This window comes from Hoplias malabaricus, chromosome 12 (genome assembly GCF_029633855.1).
Source record: "Hoplias malabaricus isolate fHopMal1 chromosome 12, fHopMal1.hap1, whole genome shotgun sequence".
NCBI classification, from domain to species: Eukaryota; Metazoa; Chordata; class Actinopteri; order Characiformes; family Erythrinidae; genus Hoplias; species Hoplias malabaricus.
The window spans coordinates 685,001-706,849 of NC_089811.1; the positions used below are offsets into that span (position 1 = coordinate 685,001).

Here is a 21,849-nt window from a genome sequence, read left to right on the forward strand (position 1 = left end):
AGGAGCGCTGGCAGTGACTCTGCTGTGAGCATCACCTCATAAACAAACCTGACCCGAATTAACCTGAGAGACACGGACCCTCTGAGCCGTCCTTCAGAAGTAAACGATGTGTTCTGTGATGAAATATATTTACAGCACGGTTTACAAACACAGAACGTGACCCTGTAACACACGCAGTGTGATTTACAACTAAAACACGTGACTGCTGTAAGGACAGAGAGCTCGGCGTTCACGTGTGCTCGTTTATAAACACGTACGTCCAGATCTGGAAGTGTGTGTATCACGTGAATTTGGCCCAGATTTATCAGGAACAAACTTTCAACTTGTAGATAAAACATCGCCCATCAAATCCTCACAGCAATGTTCTGACCTCCCCTGCAGTAAAGGAAAACCCAGCCCCTGATCGGTGCCTTTCAGTTCAGTAACGGTGTGTGGGAGCCTCGGTGACGGTTCAGAGGAACAGAGGAACGGCGTCCCTGCGTCCTGCCACAGCTCTGTTTGATCAGCCAAACTGGCATTAATATTTCATCATTTGGCTGATGTTCAAACACCCCCCCCCATACACACACACACACACACACACACTCCACTGAGAAGCAATAGCTCTGTTCAAATACAGCTGAACACGGCATTTTGACACAGAACACACATCTGAGGGCACAGAGACACAGTGATGTCAGTGCAGCAGGTCACTCATTGGTCTCATGGTCAAACATCAGTGCAAAGGTGGGGCTGTGCAGTATATTGCTTCAGTATCGTCATCACGGTGTGTCACAGCAGGACACGCATCTTACACACTTTTCATCCAGAGCCTTCTCAGAACTACTGTACACTAGCCGTGAAACACACACACACACACACACACACACAAACACACACACAGTCACCCACTCACACAAATACACTCACCCAGTCACTCTCACACACAGTCACTCACCCCCCCCACACACACACACTCACCCACTCATTCTCTCTCTCTCTCTCTCTCTCTCTCTCTCTCTCTCTCTCTCTCTCTCTCTCTCTCTCTCTCTTTCTGTAATAAATTGGAGGAATCAGAAAGATGGAATATCCTCCAGCACTGATACAGATTTATATGGAGTGTCCTCAACATCGCTGTTTATAACCATCCGTCTCTTTAAGGAGCTCCACAGAGAGAGAGAGAGAGAGAGAGAGAGAGAGAGAGAGAGAGAGAGAGAGAGAGAGACTACATTCCCACTGAACCAGAACCTGAACCAGAACCTGAACCAGAATTCACTTGTGGAGAGATGAAGTGTGACACTGGACACTGCTTGTTGCACTTGATTTCTGCAGTGTATCACTTCTGTGATGGTGTTGGTGGTGTGTGCGTGTGTGTGTGAGAGAGAGAGAGTGTTTCCTCAGTTCTGTGGTGATGTGTGTTTGTGTGTGTGTGTGTGTGTGTGTGTGTCTGTGATAGAGAGAGAGAGAGAGAGAGAGAGAGAGAGAGAGAGAGAGAGAGAGAGAGAGAGAGAGAGAGAGAGAGAGAGAGAGGAGAGTTTCAGGTTTGGACTGTAGCCAACATCAGCCTTCACACTCCGGAAAAATCATCACTCTTCCACAGTCCCACTGCTCAGAGACAAATTACAGCCACCAATCACACACTTAACACACACACATACACACACGCACACACACACACACACACACACGAACACACACACACGAACACACACACACGAACACACACACACACACACACACACACACACACACACACGCACACACACACACACACACACACGAACACACACACACAAACACACACACACGAACACACACACACGAACACACACACACGAACACACACACACGAACACACACACACACACACACACACACACACACACACACACACACGAACACACACACACACACACACACACACACAGATATACATGTGTACCCACACACACAGGTGATGACCCTGATGGGACACTGCGGGTGTGTGTTCTCTGGAGCGCTGGGCTCTGTGTCGGATGCTGATGGTGATCAGGGTGTGTTTGAGGAGATGAGCTCCAGTCGGATGCAGGTGTGGATGGTGTCTGTTTAACCCTGTCCTGTCCTGGGCTGTGGGCTGTGGGCTGTGGGCTCATGGGGAGATACAGAGCAGGTTAAAGAGGAGTTGGGAAAGAACGGGGGGATGATGAAGTCAGGGATTAGAGCTGAAGCTGGTGGTCTTTCACCACTGAACACTGGAGGGTGTCAGTCATGTTGCTGTAAGCCTCTTTAAGATGGATTCCAGCCTCGGTTCAGCTCTAACAGCCGACAGCTCTCACCTTCAATACTCATCACTGAGAGGAGAGCTGTCAATCACAGAAACACAGCGACCCTCCGCATAGAGCTGCCTTCAGACATCTCACCCCCTCACAAACACGCACACACACACTCACATACACATGCACACGCACACACGCACACATGCAGACACACGCACACACACATTTCCTCATGCTCTCTCCGAATGGATTACCTCGGGATTCCCTTTAATTTGAACATTCCTATCACTGTGTAAAAGATGTGGGAGGTTACTGTGGGACACTGTGTTTCCTATCACTGTGTAAAAGATGTGGGAGGTTACTGTGGGACGCTGTGTTTCCTATCACTGTGTAAAAGATGTGGGAGGTTACTGTGGGACAATGTGTTTCCTATCACTGTGTAAAAGATGTGGGAGGTTACTGTGGGACACTGTGTTTCCTATCACTGTGTAAAAGATGTGGGAGGTTACTGTGGGACGCTGTGTTTCCTATCACTGTGTAAAAGATGTGGGAGGTTACTGTAGGACAATGTGTTTCCTATCACTGTGTAAAAGATGTGGGAGGTTACTGTGGGACGCTGTGTCTCCTATCACTGTGTAAAAGATGTAGGAGGTTACTGTGGGACGCTGTGTTTCCTATCACTGTGTAAAAGATGTGGGAGGTTACTGTGGGACGCTGTGTTTCCTATCACTGTGTAAAAGATGTGGGAGGTTACTGTGGGACGCTGTGTTTCCTATCACTGTGTAAAAGATGTGGGAGTGTTACTGTGGGACGCTGTGTTTCCTATCACTGTGTAAAAGATGTGGGAGGATTACTGTGGGACGCTGTGTCTCCTATCACTGTGTAAAAGATGTGGGAGGTTACTGTGGGACACTGTGTTTCCTATCACTGTGTAAAAGATGTGGGGGGTTACTGTGGGACGCTGTGTTTCCTATCCCTGTGTAAAAGATGTAGGAGGTTACTGTGGGACGCTGTGTTTCCTATCGCTGTGTAAAAGATGTGGGAGGTTACTGTGGGACGCTGTGTTTCCTATCACTGTGTAATATATGTAGGGGGTTACTGTGGGACGCTGTGTTTCCTATCACTGTGTAAAAGATGTGGGAGGTTACTGTGGGACACTGTGTCTCCTATCACTGTGTAAAAGATGTAGGAGGTTACTGTGGGACGCTGTGTTTCCTATCACTGTGTAAAAGATGTGGGGGGTTACTGTGGGACGCTGTGTTTCCTATCACTGTGTAAAAGATGTAGGGGGTTACTGTGGGACGCTGTGTTTCCTATCACTGTGTAAAAGATGTGGGGGGTTACTGTGGGACGCTGTGTTTCCTATCACTGTGTAAAAGATGTGGGAGGTTACTGTGGGACACTGTGTCTCCTATCACTGTGTAAAAGATGTGGGAGGATTACTGTGGGACGCTGTGTCTCCTATCACTGTGTAAAAGATGTAGGAGGTTACTGTGGGACGCTGTGTTTCCTATCACTGTGTAAAAGATGTGGGAGGTTACTGTGGGACACTGTGTTTCCTATCACTGTGTAAAAGATGTGGGAGGTTACTGTGGGACGCTGTGTTTCCTATCACTGTGTAAAAGATGTGGGAGGTTACTGTGGGACACTGTGTCTCCTATCACTGTGTAAAAGATGTGGGAGGTTACTGTGGGACGCTGTGTCTCCTATCACTGTGTAAAAGATGTAGGAGGTTACTGTGGGACGCTGTGTTTCCTATCACTGTGTAAAAGATGTGGGAGGTTACTGTGGGACGCTGTGTCTCCTATCACTGTGTAAAAGATGTGGGAGGTTACTGTGGGACACTGTGTCTCCTATCACTGTGTAAAAGATGTGGGAGGTTACTGTGGGACGCTGTGTTTCCTATCACTGTGTAAAAGATGTGGGAGGTTACTGTAGGACAATGTGTTTCCTATCACTGTGTAAAAGATGTGGGAGGTTACTGTGGGACGCTGTGTTTCCTATCACTGTGTAAAAGATGTAGGAGGTTACTGTGGGACGCTGTGTTTCCTATCACTGTGTAAAAGATGTGGGAGGTTACTGTGGGACGCTGTGTTTCCTATCACTGTGTAAAAGATGTGGGAGGTTACTGTGGGACGCTGTGTTTCCTATCACTGTGTAAAAGATGTGGGAGTGTTACTGTGGGACGCTGTGTTTCCTATCCCTGTGTAAAAGATGTGGGAGGTTACTGTGGGACACTGTGTCTCCTATCACTGTGTAAAAGATGTGGGAGGTTACTGTGGGACACTGTGTTTCCTATCACTGTGTAAAAGATGTAGGAGGTTACTGTGGGACACTGTGTTTCCTATCACTGTGTAAAAGATGTAGGAGGTTACTGTGGGACGCTGTGTTTCCTATCACTGTGTAAAAGATGTGGGAGGTTACTGTGGGACACTGTGTTTCCTATCACTGTGTAAAAGATGTGGGGGGTTACTGTGGGACGCTGTGTTTCCTATCCCTGTGTAAAAGATGTAGGAGGTTACTGTGGGACGCTGTGTTTCCTATCACTGTGTAAAAGATGTGGGAGGATTACTGTGGGACGCTGTGTCTCCTATCACTGTGTAAAAGATGTGGGAGGTTACTGTGGGACACTGTGTTTCCTATCACTGTGTAAAAGATGTGGGGGGTTACTGTGGGACGCTGTGTTTCCTATCACTGTGTAAAAGATGTGGGAGGTTACTGTGGGACACTGTGTCTCCTATCACTGTGTAAAAGATGTGGGAGGTTACTGTGGGACGCTGTGTTTCCTATCACTGTGTAAAAGATGTGGGAGGTTACTGTGGGACACTGTGTCTCCTATCACTGTGTAAAAGATGTGGGAGGTTACTGTGGGACACTGTGTTTCCTATCACTGTGTAAAAGATGTAGGAGGTTACTGTGGGACACTGTGTTTCCTATCACTGTGTAAAAGATGTAGGAGGTTACTGTGGGACGCTGTGTTTCCTATCACTGTGTAAAAGATGTGGGAGGTTACTGTGGGACACTGTGTTTCCTATCACTGTGTAAAAGATGTGGGGGGTTACTGTGGGACGCTGTGTTTCCTATCCCTGTGTAAAAGATGTAGGAGGTTACTGTGGGACGCTGTGTTTCCTATCACTGTGTAAAAGATGTGGGAGGATTACTGTGGGACGCTGTGTCTCCTATCACTGTGTAAAAGATGTGGGAGGTTACTGTGGGACACTGTGTTTCCTATCACTGTGTAAAAGATGTGGGGGGTTACTGTGGGACGCTGTGTCTCCTATCACTGTGTAAAAGATGTGGGAGGTTACTGTGGGACACTGTGTTTCCTATCACTGTGTAAAAGATGTGGGGGGTTACTGTGGGACGCTGTGTTTCCTATCCCTGTGTAAAAGATGTGGGAGGTTACTGTGGGACACTGTGTTTCCTATCACTGTGTAAAAGATGTGGGGGGTTACTGTGGGACGCTGTGTTTCCTATCCCTGTGTAAAAGATGTAGGAGGTTACTGTGGGACGCTGTGTTTCCTATCACTGTGTAAAAGATGTGGGAGGATTACTGTGGGACGCTGTGTCTCCTATCACTGTGTAAAAGATGTGGGAGGTTACTGTGGGACACTGTGTTTCCTATCACTGTGTAAAAGATGTGGGGGGTTACTGTGGGACGCTGTGTTTCCTATCCCTGTGTAAAAGATGTAGGAGGTTACTGTGGGACGCTGTGTTTCCTATCGCTGTGTAAAAGATGTGGGAGGTTACTGTGGGACGCTGTGTTTCCTATCACTGTGTAAAAGATGTAGGGGGTTACTGTGGGACGCTGTGTTTCCTATCACTGTGTAAAAGATGTGGGAGGTTACTGTGGGACACTGTGTCTCCTATCACTGTGTAAAAGATGTAGGAGGTTACTGTGGGACGCTGTGTTTCCTATCACTGTGTAAAAGATGTGGGGGGTTACTGTGGGACGCTGTGTTTCCTATCACTGTGTAAAAGATGTAGGGGGTTACTGTGGGACGCTGTGTTTCCTATCACTGTGTAAAAGATGTGGGGGGTTACTGTGGGACGCTGTGTTTCCTATCACTGTGTAAAAGATGTGGGGGGTTACTGTGGGACGCTGTGTTTCCTATCACTGTGTAAAAGATGTAGGGGGTTACTGTGGGACGCTGTGTTTCCTATCACTGTGTAAAAGATGTGGGGGGTTACTGTGGGACGCTGTGTTTCCTATCACTGTGTAAAAGATGTGGGGGGTTACTGTGGGACGCTGTGTTTCCTATCACTGTGTAAAAGATGTGGGAGGTTACTGTGGGACACTGTGTCTCCTATCACTGTGTAAAAGATGTGGGAGGATTACTGTGGGACGCTGTGTCTCCTATCACTGTGTAAAAGATGTGGGAGGTTACTGTGGGACGCTGTGTTTCCTATCACTGTGTAAAAGATGTGGGAGGTTACTGTGGGACACTGTGTTTCCTATCACTGTGTAAAAGATGTGGGAGGTTACTGTGGGACGCTGTGTTTCCTATCACTGTGTAAAAGATGTGGGAGGTTACTGTGGGACACTGTGTCTCCTATCACTGTGTAAAAGATGTGGGAGGTTACTGTGGGACGCTGTGTCTCCTATCACTGTGTAAAAGATGTAGGAGGTTACTGTGGGACGCTGTGTTTCCTATCACTGTGTAAAAGATGTGGGAGGTTACTGTGGGACGCTGTGTCTCCTATCACTGTGTAAAAGATGTGGGAGGTTACTGTGGGATGCTGTGTCTCCTATCACTGTGTAAAAGATGTGGGAGGTTACTGTGGGACGCTGTGTCTCCTATCACTGTGTAAAAGATGTGGGAGGTTACTGTGGGACGCTGTGTCTCCTATCACTGTGTAAAAGATGTAGGAGGTTACTGTGGGACGCTGTGTCTCCTATCACTGTGTAAAAGATGTGGGAGGTTACTGTGGGACGCTGTGTCTCCTATCACTGTGTAAAAGATGTGGGAGGTTACTGTGGGACGCTGTGTCTCCTATCACTGTGTAAAAGATGTGGGAGGTTACTGTGGGACGCTGTGTCTCCTATCACTGTGTAAAAGATGTGGGAGGTTACTGTGGGACGCTGTGTCTCCTATCACTGTGTAAAAGATGTGGGAGGTTACTGTGGGACGCTGTGTCTCCTATCACTGTGTAAAAGATGTGGGAGGTTACTGTGGGACGCTGTGTCTCCTATCACTGTGTAAAAGATGTGGGAGGTTACTGTGGGACGCTGTGTCTCCTATCACTGTGTAAAAGATGTGGGAGGTTACTGTGGGACGCTGTGTCTCCTATCACTGTGTAAAAGATGTAGGAGGTTACTGTGGGACGCTCTGTCTCCTATCACTGTGTAAAAGATGTAGGAGGTTACTGTGGGACCCTGTGTCTCCTATCACTGTGTAAAAGATGTGGGAGGTTACTGTGGGACGCTGTGTCTCCTATCACTGTGTAAAAGATGTGGGAGGTTACTGTGGGACGCTGTGTCTCCTATCACTGTGTAAAAGATGTAGGAGGTTACTGTGGGACGCTGTGTTTCCTATCACTGTGTAAAAGATGTGGGAGGTTACTGTGGGACGCTGTGTCTCCTATCACTGTGTAAAAGATGTGGGAGGTTACTGTGGGACGCTGTGTCTCCTATCACTGTGTAAAAGATGTGGGAGGTTACTGTGGGACGCTGTGTTTCCTATCACTGTGTAAAAGATGTGGGAGGTTACTGTGGGACAATGTGTTTCCTATCACTGTGTAAAAGATGTGGGAGGTTACTGTGGGACACTGTGTCTCCTATCACTGTGTAAAAGATGTGGGAGGTTACTGTGGGACGCTGTGTCTCCTATCACTGTGTAAAAGATGTGGGAGGTTACTGTGGGACGCTGTGTTTCCTATCACTGTGTAAAAGATGTGGGAGGTTACTGTGGGACGCTGTGTTTCCTATCACTGTGTAAAAGATGTGGGAGGTTACTGTGGGACGCTGTGTTTCCTATCACTGTGTAGAAGATGTGGGAGGTTACTGTGGGACGCTGTGTTTCCTATCACTGTGTAAAAGATGTGGGAGGTTACTGTGGGACGCTGTGTTTCCTATCACTGTGTAAAAGATGTGGGAGTGTTACTGTGGGATGCTGTGTCTCCTATCACTGTGTTTATTTGAGTAAAGATATTGTTCATGTTTATAAACTGTTTATAACATTTAAATAGTGTTTGATCCCATTGTTGTCACATTTTAATAAATCACACTGCAGCAGTGAGGGGAGGGGGGCCCCCTCCTGGACACAGAGGTTAATGAGAATTGGAGTGTGGAGGGTGTGGAGTTAGTGAGGTCTGAAATATTCTGCCTCTGGGCTCTTACCTCTCCTCCCCTGAGTCTCCAGGCAGTTGTCGTGGTGACAGGAGCCCCAGGAGGACCAGAGTGAGACCAGGCAAGGCTCAGGACATGGGAGTGTGCAGAACTGAACAGCAGCTGGCACAGGTCCAACACAGAGATCAGGACTGACAGGCCTGGACACTGAGAGAGAGAGAGAGAGAGAGAGAGAGAGAGAGAGGGAGGAAGAGAGAGAGAGTGTGTGTGAGAGAGAGAGAGAGAGAGAGAGAGAGAAAGAGAGGGAGAGAGAGAGAGAGGGAGGAAGAGAGTGTGAGAGAGAGAGAGAGAGAGAGAGAGAGAGAGAGAGAGGGAGGAAGAGAGTGAGAGAGAGTTTAGGGTCAGAGAGCAGGGGAATTATATTAATTTATTCATTCATTCTTCTGTAAACACTTCATCCTGTTCAGGCTTGTGGTGGGTCAGAAACACCTTCTGAACACAACATCACACACACACACACACACACACACACACACACACACACACCTGTGGAGTGTTTCAAGTGTGTGTGTGGACTGTGGGATGAAGTCCCCCCCTCATCCTCAGCCCCCCGCCCCCCAGGCGCTGGTCGCTCTGAGCTGGTTTCCACTGGAAGGTTATATTGTGTGTGAATGTTGTAGATTGTCTGAAGTCCAGAGCTGTACCTCCAGGGTTTTCTCTTCCTCCGTGTTGTTCAGAATCTTCACACACTACAGAGTAACCCCCCCCATCCCCCCGCCAGCCCACCCCCCACACTGGACCCCCTCCACCCTGCAGCAGCACTTCCCATTACACACAGAGAGAGGGGCTCTGCATCCTTCGGCAGCTGAAACTTTATAATGAGCACGTCTGCACTTTTCCAGCAGCCGGAGCCATGTCCCCACCCCTGAGGAGACGAAGGAACAAAGGCCCATCGCCGTCAGACGGGCGTCCGAGGCTGTTACCGTGACAACAGCACAGACAGCACCGATTGGTCGAGTGAATTTAAATCCATCTGTAGAAGTTTACCAAGTGCACAGACAGAATTTTGAGGCGAAGGAAAATAATGATGCTTTTTAATCATCTGCAAAAACGACGGGGTGCTGTGCATCAGCGGCACAACTGCTCCAAACAAGCCGCTTTAATTACGGACTTCAGAAGAGCAGCTCCACTGTCTTTACAGATATCTGCTTAAAGGATTAAGATTAGGCAAGAAATAAATATTAATTATGACCAACAGTTTCGAGAGTTAACGCTGTTAAACACAGAACACACTGCGACCATCTCCACACAGCTCCTACACACACTGCAGTACAATGGAAACAGCCACGAACACGCACTAATACACACTGGTGCAGTAGGAGCAGTGGACACACAGTCCCCGGGCTACAGGCAGCCATCCCACCGAGGAAGACACTCCAGCCGTGGATGTTGTGGGAGGAGCCAAACCTTACTGACAGACACACCCTCATCTAGGAGTGGACACCTGTCAAATGATTTTTCATTCATTCATTCATCCTTCTTCTGTAAGGGCTTCATCCTCTAATCAAGGTCGGGGGGGGGGGGGGGGGGGGGTCCGGAGCCTGGAAAGTGTCTGTGGTTAAAGGGCTGTTGTTTGCTGAAATGTAAATGTGGGATGTCTTACAGTAGCTTTAGATGTAACAGCTCACGAATATGCAATAGAAGGTAGCGTATGATTCATTAATTCATTCATTGTCTGTAACCCTTATCCAGTTCAGGGCAGTGGTGGGTCCGGAGCCTACCTGGTATCACTGGGTGCAAGGCGGGGACACACCCTGGAGGGGTGCCAGTCCTTCACAGAGCAATACACACTCACACTCACACATACATACATATTTAAGTCTCCAATCCACCTACCAACATGTGTTTTTGGAGCATGGGAGGCAAAGAGAGAACACCCCACACTCCTCACAGACAGTCACCCGGAGGAAACCCACGCAGACACAGGGAGAACACACCACACTCCTCACAGACAGTCACCCGGAGGAGTAATTTTAAGGCTGTAATTTTTTTTTTTATTTTACGTATAATTACATTAATAATTACATTTCCCAAAATAAATGCTTCATAGAAACATTCATGAGCAGAAATGTAAACTAACAATCCAACGCTATTCAAACCAGGCTTTAAACATTTGAGGAGACACTAACTTTGCAGCTTTAATGTAACTTTAAGGTAAAAATACTACTCACAGTTACCTTAAAGTAGCAGTACTCACTCTTTAAGGATGGAGGAATGAGCTGTGAGTTATAAACCTGTTGGAAAACATTGTCTTCCGTGTAAGGGCCTTTAGAGACCCTCACGCTCCGGTTCAGAGGAAAACTGCCGTGAGATCTGTCTTTGTCTTTGCACCAAACAAACAAAACAAACCCAAACTAAACTCAAAGCTGAAGAGTTGTGTTTGTTAAACTCACAGAGAAACAGGAAGCTGGAGGAGCTTCAGCTGTAAAAACTTATCGCCCAAGTTCCTCAGAACCCCCCACTGCAGGTGGGAGCTCAATAATGTTTTGAAAGGCAGAGTCTGAGAGGCATTTATATTCATTTCCAGAGCGTTCGTGGAGTCACACACCCACTCAGGCATTAAGAGGAAGATAAATCCCTTCTCTCCTCATTGCTCATCCCTCACTCCTCTCAGTCTCGCTGATCTTTAACAAACTAAACCTCAGCAAAGCACTGCGGCGTCTCTCACATCTGTTCAGGCAGAAACGTGAAGGGTTTCATCCCGGTGAGGTGTGTGAAATCACTTTTATGAATTACAGTGTTTATGATATACTTATGAGATCTCTGTAGAAAACCATGGAATCAAAAGAGGCCCTGGGGCAGCTACAGATGAGCCTCAGCTCGCCGTGCCCAGTGCCATGTGTGGGCTGCGTTCTCCGGAGAGATGGACCTCCATCCAGTAACTCTGTGCTGAACCGGGATCTCACATTAGGCTCTCTGGGCTGGATGCCATCAAGCTGTCACAGCAACTGTGCTAACATCTAGTTTACAGTCTTAGTGACAACAGGGTGAACAAGGAAACCCAAGCATCTCTGTCCCTAGCAGCTTCCTCCAGCTGATCCCAGTCCAGTCAGGAGTTATCCATGGGTTGCAGTCATGTGATATTTTTGGAGTGGGCGCCATATTGGCCACCGATTGTCTGTTTTCAGAGCACAGCACTAAGGTAAACAGATGTGAACGATAGATTCATTTCTGTGCCGGAGAGAGTCTCACAGCACTCAGAAGCACAGAAGCTCACAGCTGTTTTGTGTCGGGGATAGAGGATCCCACTGTGGAGCATAATGAGGAGAATAATGATGCTCTGTTAGCCATATTAGCATTTTCTCTTTAGGATCTAATGTAAAATTGAACTGTAGACTCTAATGGGGTCTTGTCTCACAGTGTGTGGGTTGGTGGGCTCCAGATTCAGACGTTAATGTGAACATGAACTGAACGAGGGATTTCTTTATAATACGTCTTCTTTAAGACCAGTGAGTGTGTATCATTAATCTGTTTTCTGAGTCTGACTCTCCAGCTGAGTGTGTTGTTGAAGGGAATGAGCTGCAGAAACACAGACAGCACTGTGTTATTGATGATGCTGTAGGTAACAGTAAAACTGTGCACTCACTAAAAGCCAATGCATTAGAGCTACACAGAGAGAGAGAGAGAGAGAGAGAGATGGAAAGAGGCTGAAAATGGATGTATTCCCTCATTATCCTTTCCCTGAAACGACCAGAAACAGCACAAAATCCAGGACTAAATGCCAGTGGTCACCCGCCTCAAACACAGCTGCAGAAAATCAATACACACAGATCTGGCATAACATTAAAACCACCTCTTTTCCTTCGCTCTGTGTCCACTGACCCCCACAGGAGCACTTTGTAATTCTGCAATTACTGTAGTCCATATGTTGCTCTGCATACTTTCCTTTCCCCATTTCACAGCATTCTTCACTGCTCAGGACCTCCACAGAGCAGGTACATGCTGCAGTGACACTGTGTGTGTGTGTGTGTGTGTGTGTGAGGCACTGACCCGGGGAAGAGACAATCACAGGTGCTCTATAAGAAGAAGGTAAGTCTGTGAAGGCAGTGCGATGCCCTTTGTGAGGTTCTGCTGGAGAACCTCAGGTCCTGGGGTCCATGTGGATGTTACTTTGACACGGACCACCTCCCTAAACACTGCAGAGTAAAGCCCACCCCCTCAGTGGAGTTCTCTAACCGTGGTGGTCTTTGTCCACTGCGTAATGCCCCGTGTCACACCGTAAACACTGCTCAGGAACACTTTGACGGACAGGATGAAGAGTTAGGTGCTGACTCAGCCTCTAAATCCCATCCAGGTGTGTGCTTCGGAAAAGAACATCCACGGAGGCCCACCTCCACCTTGCAGCTTACAGAACCGGAGACCAAAAGACCCCTTCTCAGACGTGATCGGATCTGTTGTGGCAGCACAAAGGTGGTGGTTTTAATGATATGGCACCTGTGCTCCAGGTGTGAACTCAGTCAGGTGTTTACCTGAGTCTCTCCTGTGATTGGTGGAGGAGGAGTGATCTGTAATCTGTGTGCAGTAGGTGTGTCTGGTCTGGATGCCCCGCCCACACAGAGCTCTGCCGTCCCTCATCCTTCGCTCCTGTCGTCCGAGAAGAGGGAGAGCGCTGCACTCTCCCCAGGCGGAGCTCCTCCACTCGAACCTGCACAGAGAGAGAGGGAGGGCTTTAACCACACGCCCCACCAGCGATGACTGAGTAATAATGTTAAAGTTTTTACCAAATTACAACACTGAGATAATTCACTTATCGTGTTGCATTAAATGATCTGATTAAGTGAAATGAAAAGGATTAAAATAATTAAAGCAAGAAGAACTGATTATTTTAAAGGGAAGGGAACATCAGACCCAGGGCACATTTAAACCCATACATTACGCATTGTACACGGATCAGCCACAAGATTACAACCACCCTCAGGTGAGGTGAGAATCACTGATCCCCATCATGTTTATATCATCAGGTTATACGCCCCGCCCCTTTCGACCGGGGCTACTGTAAACAACGGTGTCACTCACCTCACCCAGCAGTGGTTTTAATCTTATGGCTGATCAGAATATAACCACATGATTCTGGTGTTCAGCCTAAATCTAAAACTATGGTATTTTTTGTCTTGTTTATATTCAACCGGATTTTGAACATGGGAAAAACCATGACTGTAACCATGACAACAGGGCTCTGATTGGTCACCTGGTTTTTAATGCAATAATCAACACAGAACTCAGAGCTCTGATGTGAACAGGGCTGAAGAGTCACCGCCCACTTTTTCATTATTATTATGTTATTAGCACTGAAATGAACCAATCAGCTCGCGGATAAATCATAACTTTATACAAAACAAATCAGTGCCATTAAAGAAATCAACACAAACACAAAAAGGTACAAGGCTGTGTTCTCACTGACAGATTTCAGACTTTTTCAACCTTCTCATAGTTCATGTGCCTTTCTGGTGCCAGACCACACACTTTAAATCTCCATAGTAACGTTGTGGTCTCTGATTGGTGAAGTTCCCTTTAAGCACTATTACCCTTTATCCACAATGCCACTCACTCCCCGAGTCTCTCTCGTGCTCCCGCAGTGTTTCTGGTTGTAAAGCTGACTGATACAGCTCTGCTCTGCTCTGCTCTGCTCTGAAAACTCTCTAATGAAAAGGCATCGACTGTGTGGAAATGTTGTGATGCAGAAAGCAATAAAGAGCAGGTTTTAATAGAACAACAGTCTGAGACGATCAATCAAACTCCAGATCCCATTAATCAGCTCCTCTAAAGAACGCCGCGTGTGTTTCTCCGCCGAATTTCAGACCAACGTCTGATAACTGCTCGGAAAATCACTGAGTATTGACCGCATCTTTCACAGCGTTTTAGTTTCCTCCCTTTCATCCTCTACCCGACATTCATACTGGATTATAACCTCCCTACAGTTATTACTGTCAGACCGTGCATACTTTACACACTGAAGATACACACTGGATTATAATCCCTCCACTGTTATTACTTTCAGACCGTACACACTCCACACACTGAAGATACACACTGGATTATAATCCCTCCACCGTTATTACTGTCAGACTTTACACACTCCTCACACTGCAGATTAATACTGGATTATAATCCCTCCACTGTTATTACTGTCAGACCGTACACACTCCACACACTGCAGATTAATACTGGATTATAATCCCTCCACTGTTATTACTGTCAGACCGTACACACTTTACACACTGAAGATACACACTGGATTATAATCCCTCCACTGTTATTACTGTCAGACCGTAAACACTCCACACACTGAAGATACACACTGGATTATAATCCCTCCACTGTTATTACTGTCAGACCGTAAACACTCAACACACTGCAGATTAATACTGGATTATAATCCCTCCACTGTTATTACTGTCAGACCGTACACACTTCACACTCTGAAGATACACACTGGATTATAATCCCTCCACTGTTATTACTGTCAGACCTTAAACACTCCACACACTGCAGATTAATACTGGATTATAATCCCTCCACTGTTATTACTGTCAGACTGTAAACACTCCACACACTGCAGAATAATACTGGATTATAATCCCTCCACTGTTATTACTTGTCAGACTGTACACCCTCCACACACTGCAGAATAATACTGGATTATAATCCCTCCACTGTTATTACCATCAGACCGTAAACACTCCACACACTGCATATTAATACTGGATTATAATCCCTCCACTGTTATTACTTTCAGACCGTACACACTCCACACACTGAAGATACACACTGGATTATAATCCCTCCACTGTTATTACTGTCAGACTTTACACACTCCTCACACTGCAGATTAATACTGGATTATAATCCCTCCACTGTTATTACTGTCAGACCGTACACACTCCACACACTGCAGATTAATACTGGATTATAATCCCTCCACTGTTATTACTGTCAGACCGTACACACTTTACACACTGAAGATACACACTGGGTTATAATCCCTCCACTGTTATTACTGTCAGACCGTAAACACTCCACACACTGAAGATACACACTGGATTATAATCCCTCCACTGTTATTACTGTCAGACCGTAAACACTCAACACACTGCAGATTAATACTGGATTATAATCCCTCCACTGTTATTACTGTCAGACCGTACACACTTCACACACTGAAGATACACACTGGATTATAATCCCTCCACTGTTATTACTGTCAGACCTTAAACACTCCACACACTGCAGATTAATACTGGATTATAATCCCTCCACTGTTATTACTGTCAGAATGTAAACACTCCACACACTGCAGAATAATACTGGATTATAATCCCTCCACTGTTATTACTTGTCAGACTGTACACCCTCCACACACTGCAGATTAATACTGGATTATAATCCCTCCACTGTTATTACCATCAGACCGTAAACACTCCACACACTGCATATTAATACTGGATTATAATCCCTCCACTGTTATTACTGTCAGACCGTACACACTCCACACACTGCAGATTAGTACTGTATTATAATCCCTCCACTGTTATTACCGTCAGACTGTACACACTCCACACACTGCAGATTAATACTGGATTATAATCCCTCCACTGTTATTACTGTTAGACCGTACACACTCCACACACTGCAGATTAGTACTGTATTATAATCCCTCCACTGTTATCACTGTCAGACTGTACACACTCCACACACTGCAGATTAATGCTGGATTATAATCCCTCCACTGTTATTACTGTCAGACCGTAAACACTCCACACACTGCAGATTAATACTGGATTATAATCTCTCCACTGTTATTACTGTCAGACCGTAAACACTCCACACACTGCAGATTAATATTGGATTATAATCCCTCCACTGTTATTACTATCAGACCGTAAACACTCCACACACTGCAGAATAATACTGGATTATAATCCCTCCACTGTTATTACTGTCAGACCGTAAACACTCCACACACTGGAGAATAATACTGGATTATAATCCCTCCACTGTTATTACTGTCAGACCATACACACTCCACACACTGCAGATTAATACTGGATTATAATCCCTCCACTGTTATTACCGTCAGACTGTACACACTCCACACACTGCAGATTTATACTGGATTAATATCCTTCCACTGTTATTACTGTCAGACCTTAAACACTCCACACACTGCAGATTAATACTGTATTGTAATCCCTCCACTGTTATTACTGTCAGACCGTAAACACTCCACACACTGCAGATCAAATACTGGATTATAATCCCTCCACTGTTATCACTGTCAGACCGTAAACACTCCACACACTGCAGATTAAATACTGGATTGTAATCCCTCCACTGTTATTACTGTCAGACCGTAAACACTCCACACACTGCAGATTAATACTGGATTATAATCCCTCCACTGTTATTACTGTCAGACCGTAAACACTCCACACACTGCAGACTAATACTGGATTATAATCCCTCCACTGTTATTACTGTCAGACCATACACACTCCACACACTGCAGATTAATTCTGGATTATAATCCCTCCACTTTTATTACTGTCAGACTGTACACACTCCACACACTGCAGATTAGTACTGGATTATAATCTCTCTACTGTTATTACCGTCAGACTGTACACACTCCACACACTGCAGATTTATACTGGATTAATATCCTTCCACTGTTATTACTGTCAGACCTTAAACACTCCACACACTGCAGATTAATACTGTATTATAATCCCTCCACTGTTATCACTGTCAGACCGTAAACACTCCACACACTGCAGATTAAATACTGGATTATAATCCCTCCACTGTTATTACTGTCAGACCGTAAACACTCCACACACTGCAGATTAAATACTGGATTATAATCCCTCCACTGTTATTACTGTCAGACCATACACACTCCACACACTGCAGATTAATATTGGATTATAATCCCTCCACTGTTATTACTGTCAGACAGTACACACTCCACACACTGCAGATTAGTACTGTATTATAATCCCTCCACTGTTATCACTGTCAGACTGTACACACTCCACACACTGCAGATTAATGCTGGATTATAATCCCTCCACTGTTATTACTGTCAGACCGTAAACACTCCACACACTGCAGATTAAAACTGGATTATAATCTCTCCACTGTTATTATTGTCAGACCGTAAACACTCCACACATTGCAGATTAATATTGGATTATAATCCCTCCACTGTTATTACTATCAGACCGTAAACACTCCACACACTGCAGAATAATACTGGATTATAATCCCTCCACTGTTATTACTGTCAGACCGTAAACACTCCACACACTGCAGATCAAATACTGGATTATAATCCCTCCACTGTTATCACTGTCAGACCGTAAACACTCCACACACTGCAGATTAAATACTGGATTATAATCCCTCCACTGTTATTACTGTCAGACCGTAAACACTCCACACACTGCAGATTAAATACTGGATTATAATCCCTCCACTGTTATTACTGTCAGACCGTAAACACTCCACACACTGGAGAATAATACTGGATTATAATCCCTCCACTGTTATTACTGTCAGACCATACACACTCCACACACTGCAGATTAAATACTGGATTATAATCCCTCCACTGTTATTACTGTCAGACCGTACACACTCCACACACTGCAGATTAATACTGGATTGTAATCCCTCCACTGTTATTACTGTCAGACCGTAAACACTCCACACACTGCAGATTAATACTGGATTATAATCCCTCCACTGTTATTACTGTCAGACCGTAAACACTCCACACACTGCAGACTAATACTGGATTATAATCCCTCCACTGTTATTACTGTCAGACCATACACACTCCACACACTGCAGATTAATTCTGGATTATAATCCCTCCACTTTTATTACTGTCAGACTGTACACACTCCACACACTGCAGATTAGTACTGGATTATAATCTCTCTACTGTTATTACCGTCAGACTGTACACACTCCACACACTGCAGATTTATACTGGATTAATATCCTTCCACTGTTATTACTGTCAGACCTTAAACACTCCACACACTGCAGATTAATACTGGATTATAATCCCTCCACTGTTATTACTGTCAGACTGTACACACTCCACACACTGCAGATTAAATACTGGATTATAATCCCTCCACTGTTATTACTGTCAGACTGTACACACTCCACACACTGCAGATTTATACTGGATTAATATCCTTCCACTGTTATTACTGTCAGACTGTACACACTCCACACACTGCAGATTAGTACTGGATTATAATCTCTCTACTGTTATTACCGTCAGACTGTACACACTCCACACACTGCAGATTTATACTGGATTAATATCCTTCCACTGTTATTACTGTCAGACCTTAAACACTCCACACACTGCAGATTAATACTGGATTATAATCCCTCCACTGTTATTACTGTCAGACTGTACACACTCCACACACTGCAGGTTAAATACTGGATTATAATCCCTCCACTGTTATTACCGTCAGACTGTACACACTCCACACACTGCAGATTTATACTGGATTAATATCCTTCCACTGTTATTACTGTCAGACCTTAAACACTCCACACACTGCAGATTAATACTGGATTATAATCCCTCCACTGTTATTACTGTCAGACCGTAAACACTCCACACACTGCAGATTAATACTGGATTATAATCCCTCCACTGTTATTACTGTCAGACCGTACACACTCCACACACTGCAGATTAAATGCTGGATTATAATCCCTCCACTGTTATTACTGCCAGACCATAAACACTCCACACACTGCAGATTAATACTGGATTATAATCCCTCCACTGTTATTACTGTCAGACCGTAAACACTCCACACACTGCAGACTAATACTGGATTATAATCCCTCCACTGTTATTACTGTCAGACCATACACACTCCACACACTGCAGATTAATTCTGGATTATAATCCCTCCACTTTATTACTGTCAGACTGTACACACTCCACACACTGCAGATTAGTACTGGATTATAATCTCTCTACTGTTATTACCGTCAGACTGTACACACTCCACACACTGCAGATTTATACTGGATTAATATCCTTCCACTGTTATTACTGCCAGACCTTAAACACTCCACACACTGCAGATTAATACTGGATCATAATCCCTCCACTGTTATTACTGTCAGACCGTAAACACTCCACACACTGCAGATTAATACTGGATTATAATCCCTCCACTGTTATTACCGTCAGACCGTACACACTCCACACACTGCAGATTAATACTGGATTATAATCCCTCCACAGTTATTACTGTCAGACTGTACACACTCCACACACTGCAGATTTATACTGGATTATAATCCCTCCACTGTTATTACTGTCAGACTGTACACACTCCACACACAGCAGATTAATACTGGATTATAATCCTTCTAAAGATATTACTATTAATACTGTATTAAAGGCCAGAATCTTTTTTTTTTATTATTTAAAACTTACATTCTCTTTATGTGAAAGTCCTTTATGACAAAAATGTAAGATTATACACACACACACACACACAGAGATTTTGTTTCCTCAAGATTTGTCTGTGGGTGGACTATAAAATTTTAAATGTTTAAATACCTTGGACATCTTGGAAGTATGTCTCCGATGATGTTACAGGCCTCTTTCTCCTCAAGGACAGGACACTGCCGCCCTCGACCAATCGCAGGCTCTGTTACTGTCCGAGTCCTGAGGCGGTAACCAGGCGACAGATCAGATGCTCTGCAGGTTTTAGAACAGGGACTCCACTCTGACCACATGGATGTCCTGCAGTCCCGGGGCATCACGCAGGACTGATACGTCCCGGGACTTTCGTCCTGAGTGCACAAGCTGTGGAGCACAAAGTTCATCAGGTTTTAATGAGGATCTGAAGGAAAATGACAAACGTGTTTCCAAAACAATTAACACCTGAGAAATACACTGCTTTGTAAATTCAGTTTTATTACATATATTTCCTCAGTGTCCCAACGACAGGGTCCCACACTGTTCCCTCCAGCCCCCACCCCTGTCCAAACAGCAGTGTCCCACACTGTCCCCCCCCCAGCCCCCACCCCTGTCCAAACAGCAGTGTCCCACACTGTCTCTCCCAGCCCCCACCCCTGTCCAAACAGCAGTGTCCCACACTGTCCCCCCCCAGCCCCCACCCCTGTCCAAACAGCAGTGTCCCACACTGTCCCCCCCCAGCCCCCACCCCTGTCCGAACAGTAGTGTCCCACACTGTCTCCCCCAGCCCCTATCCCTATCCCTGTCCCTGCCCCTATCTCGTGGTGTCCAGGTTCAGTCTCCGGACCCCAGTCCTGTTTTTACTTGTGAGAATGTGTTCTCTGAAGATGCCAAAGCCCTTCTGTAATGCCTGTATCAGACTCCATGACACATTTGTCTTTTGTGGCATTACCTGCGTGAGGTCTCGTGCAGTGGTCGGGAGATTGGCGACACTACACCTTTGACACAGAACATTCTTCACTCGCGTCGTTGCATGAGGAAGTGGGTCAAGAAACTGTCAATAAGAAAATATAAGTATTTTGTACTTGTAAAAGTACCGAGGCTGTTCCCTTGAGGGTCCCCACACGGTGAGTGTTTCTGCGAGCACCGATGGCTTGTATTTTGTATTGTGAAATACATATTTGACCTAAGGTCCGAGGCTTGTTTTGAGTGGTGTATCCAGTGAAGGATCCATTATCAGGTCATGTCATTTCTGGATATGAATAATATTCTCAGACACATCCACCAGATAAAATCACTTAACACAAGCCAAACCCACCTAGAAACCTGTTGAAGGATCTAATAATATTGTCACGGTGAGGAAACTGAGGTTTTCTCGTCACAATCCAGATGATTTTACTTGCCAGGATGTCATCTGTTGTAGCAGGGTGTTGTTGAGAAAGAGTAGTTCCAAATAGTAGCTGTAACACAATATCTAATTACAGCTTCGTCTGTGAGATTCGCACACTTTAATTACAACTGTATATCAAAACTCGGCGCTCCTGTTTGTTTAATTTTACTTGGTAATTAGACTGTAATTGGACAAACAGCACAAACTGAACTCAGGTGGGAAATACTTATTCAAATCGCCGCATTTCATTAAGCCTGCACTTAGGATTCATAAATGAATATGTAAATCACACGCCGCAAACGCTGTGTTTCATCACGGATCAGCGCAGTGGCTCGGCTCTCGCTGCAGAACCTCCCGACAGTCTGTCACAACCCATCAGGTTTCAGAGAAAACACACTCCACA

At 45.4% G+C, this 21,849-nt stretch overlaps 1 protein-coding gene across 1 annotated transcript in view; it reads right to left on the reverse strand.

Moving 5' to 3' along the window:
• The window catches only part of thsd7ba (thrombospondin, type I, domain containing 7Ba), a 181,955-nt gene that overhangs the window by 154,594 nt on the left and 5,512 nt on the right, over positions 1–21,849 (reverse strand). The window contains exons 5-7 of the mRNA XM_066686841.1: positions 20,195–20,443; positions 13,053–13,228; positions 8,575–8,730 (exon numbers count right to left, since the gene is read on the reverse strand). Of these exons, the coding sequence (XP_066542938.1) occupies positions 8,575–8,730; positions 13,053–13,228; positions 20,195–20,443 (581 nt within the window). The remainder of the gene's footprint in view (positions 1–8,574; positions 8,731–13,052; positions 13,229–20,194; positions 20,444–21,849) is intronic.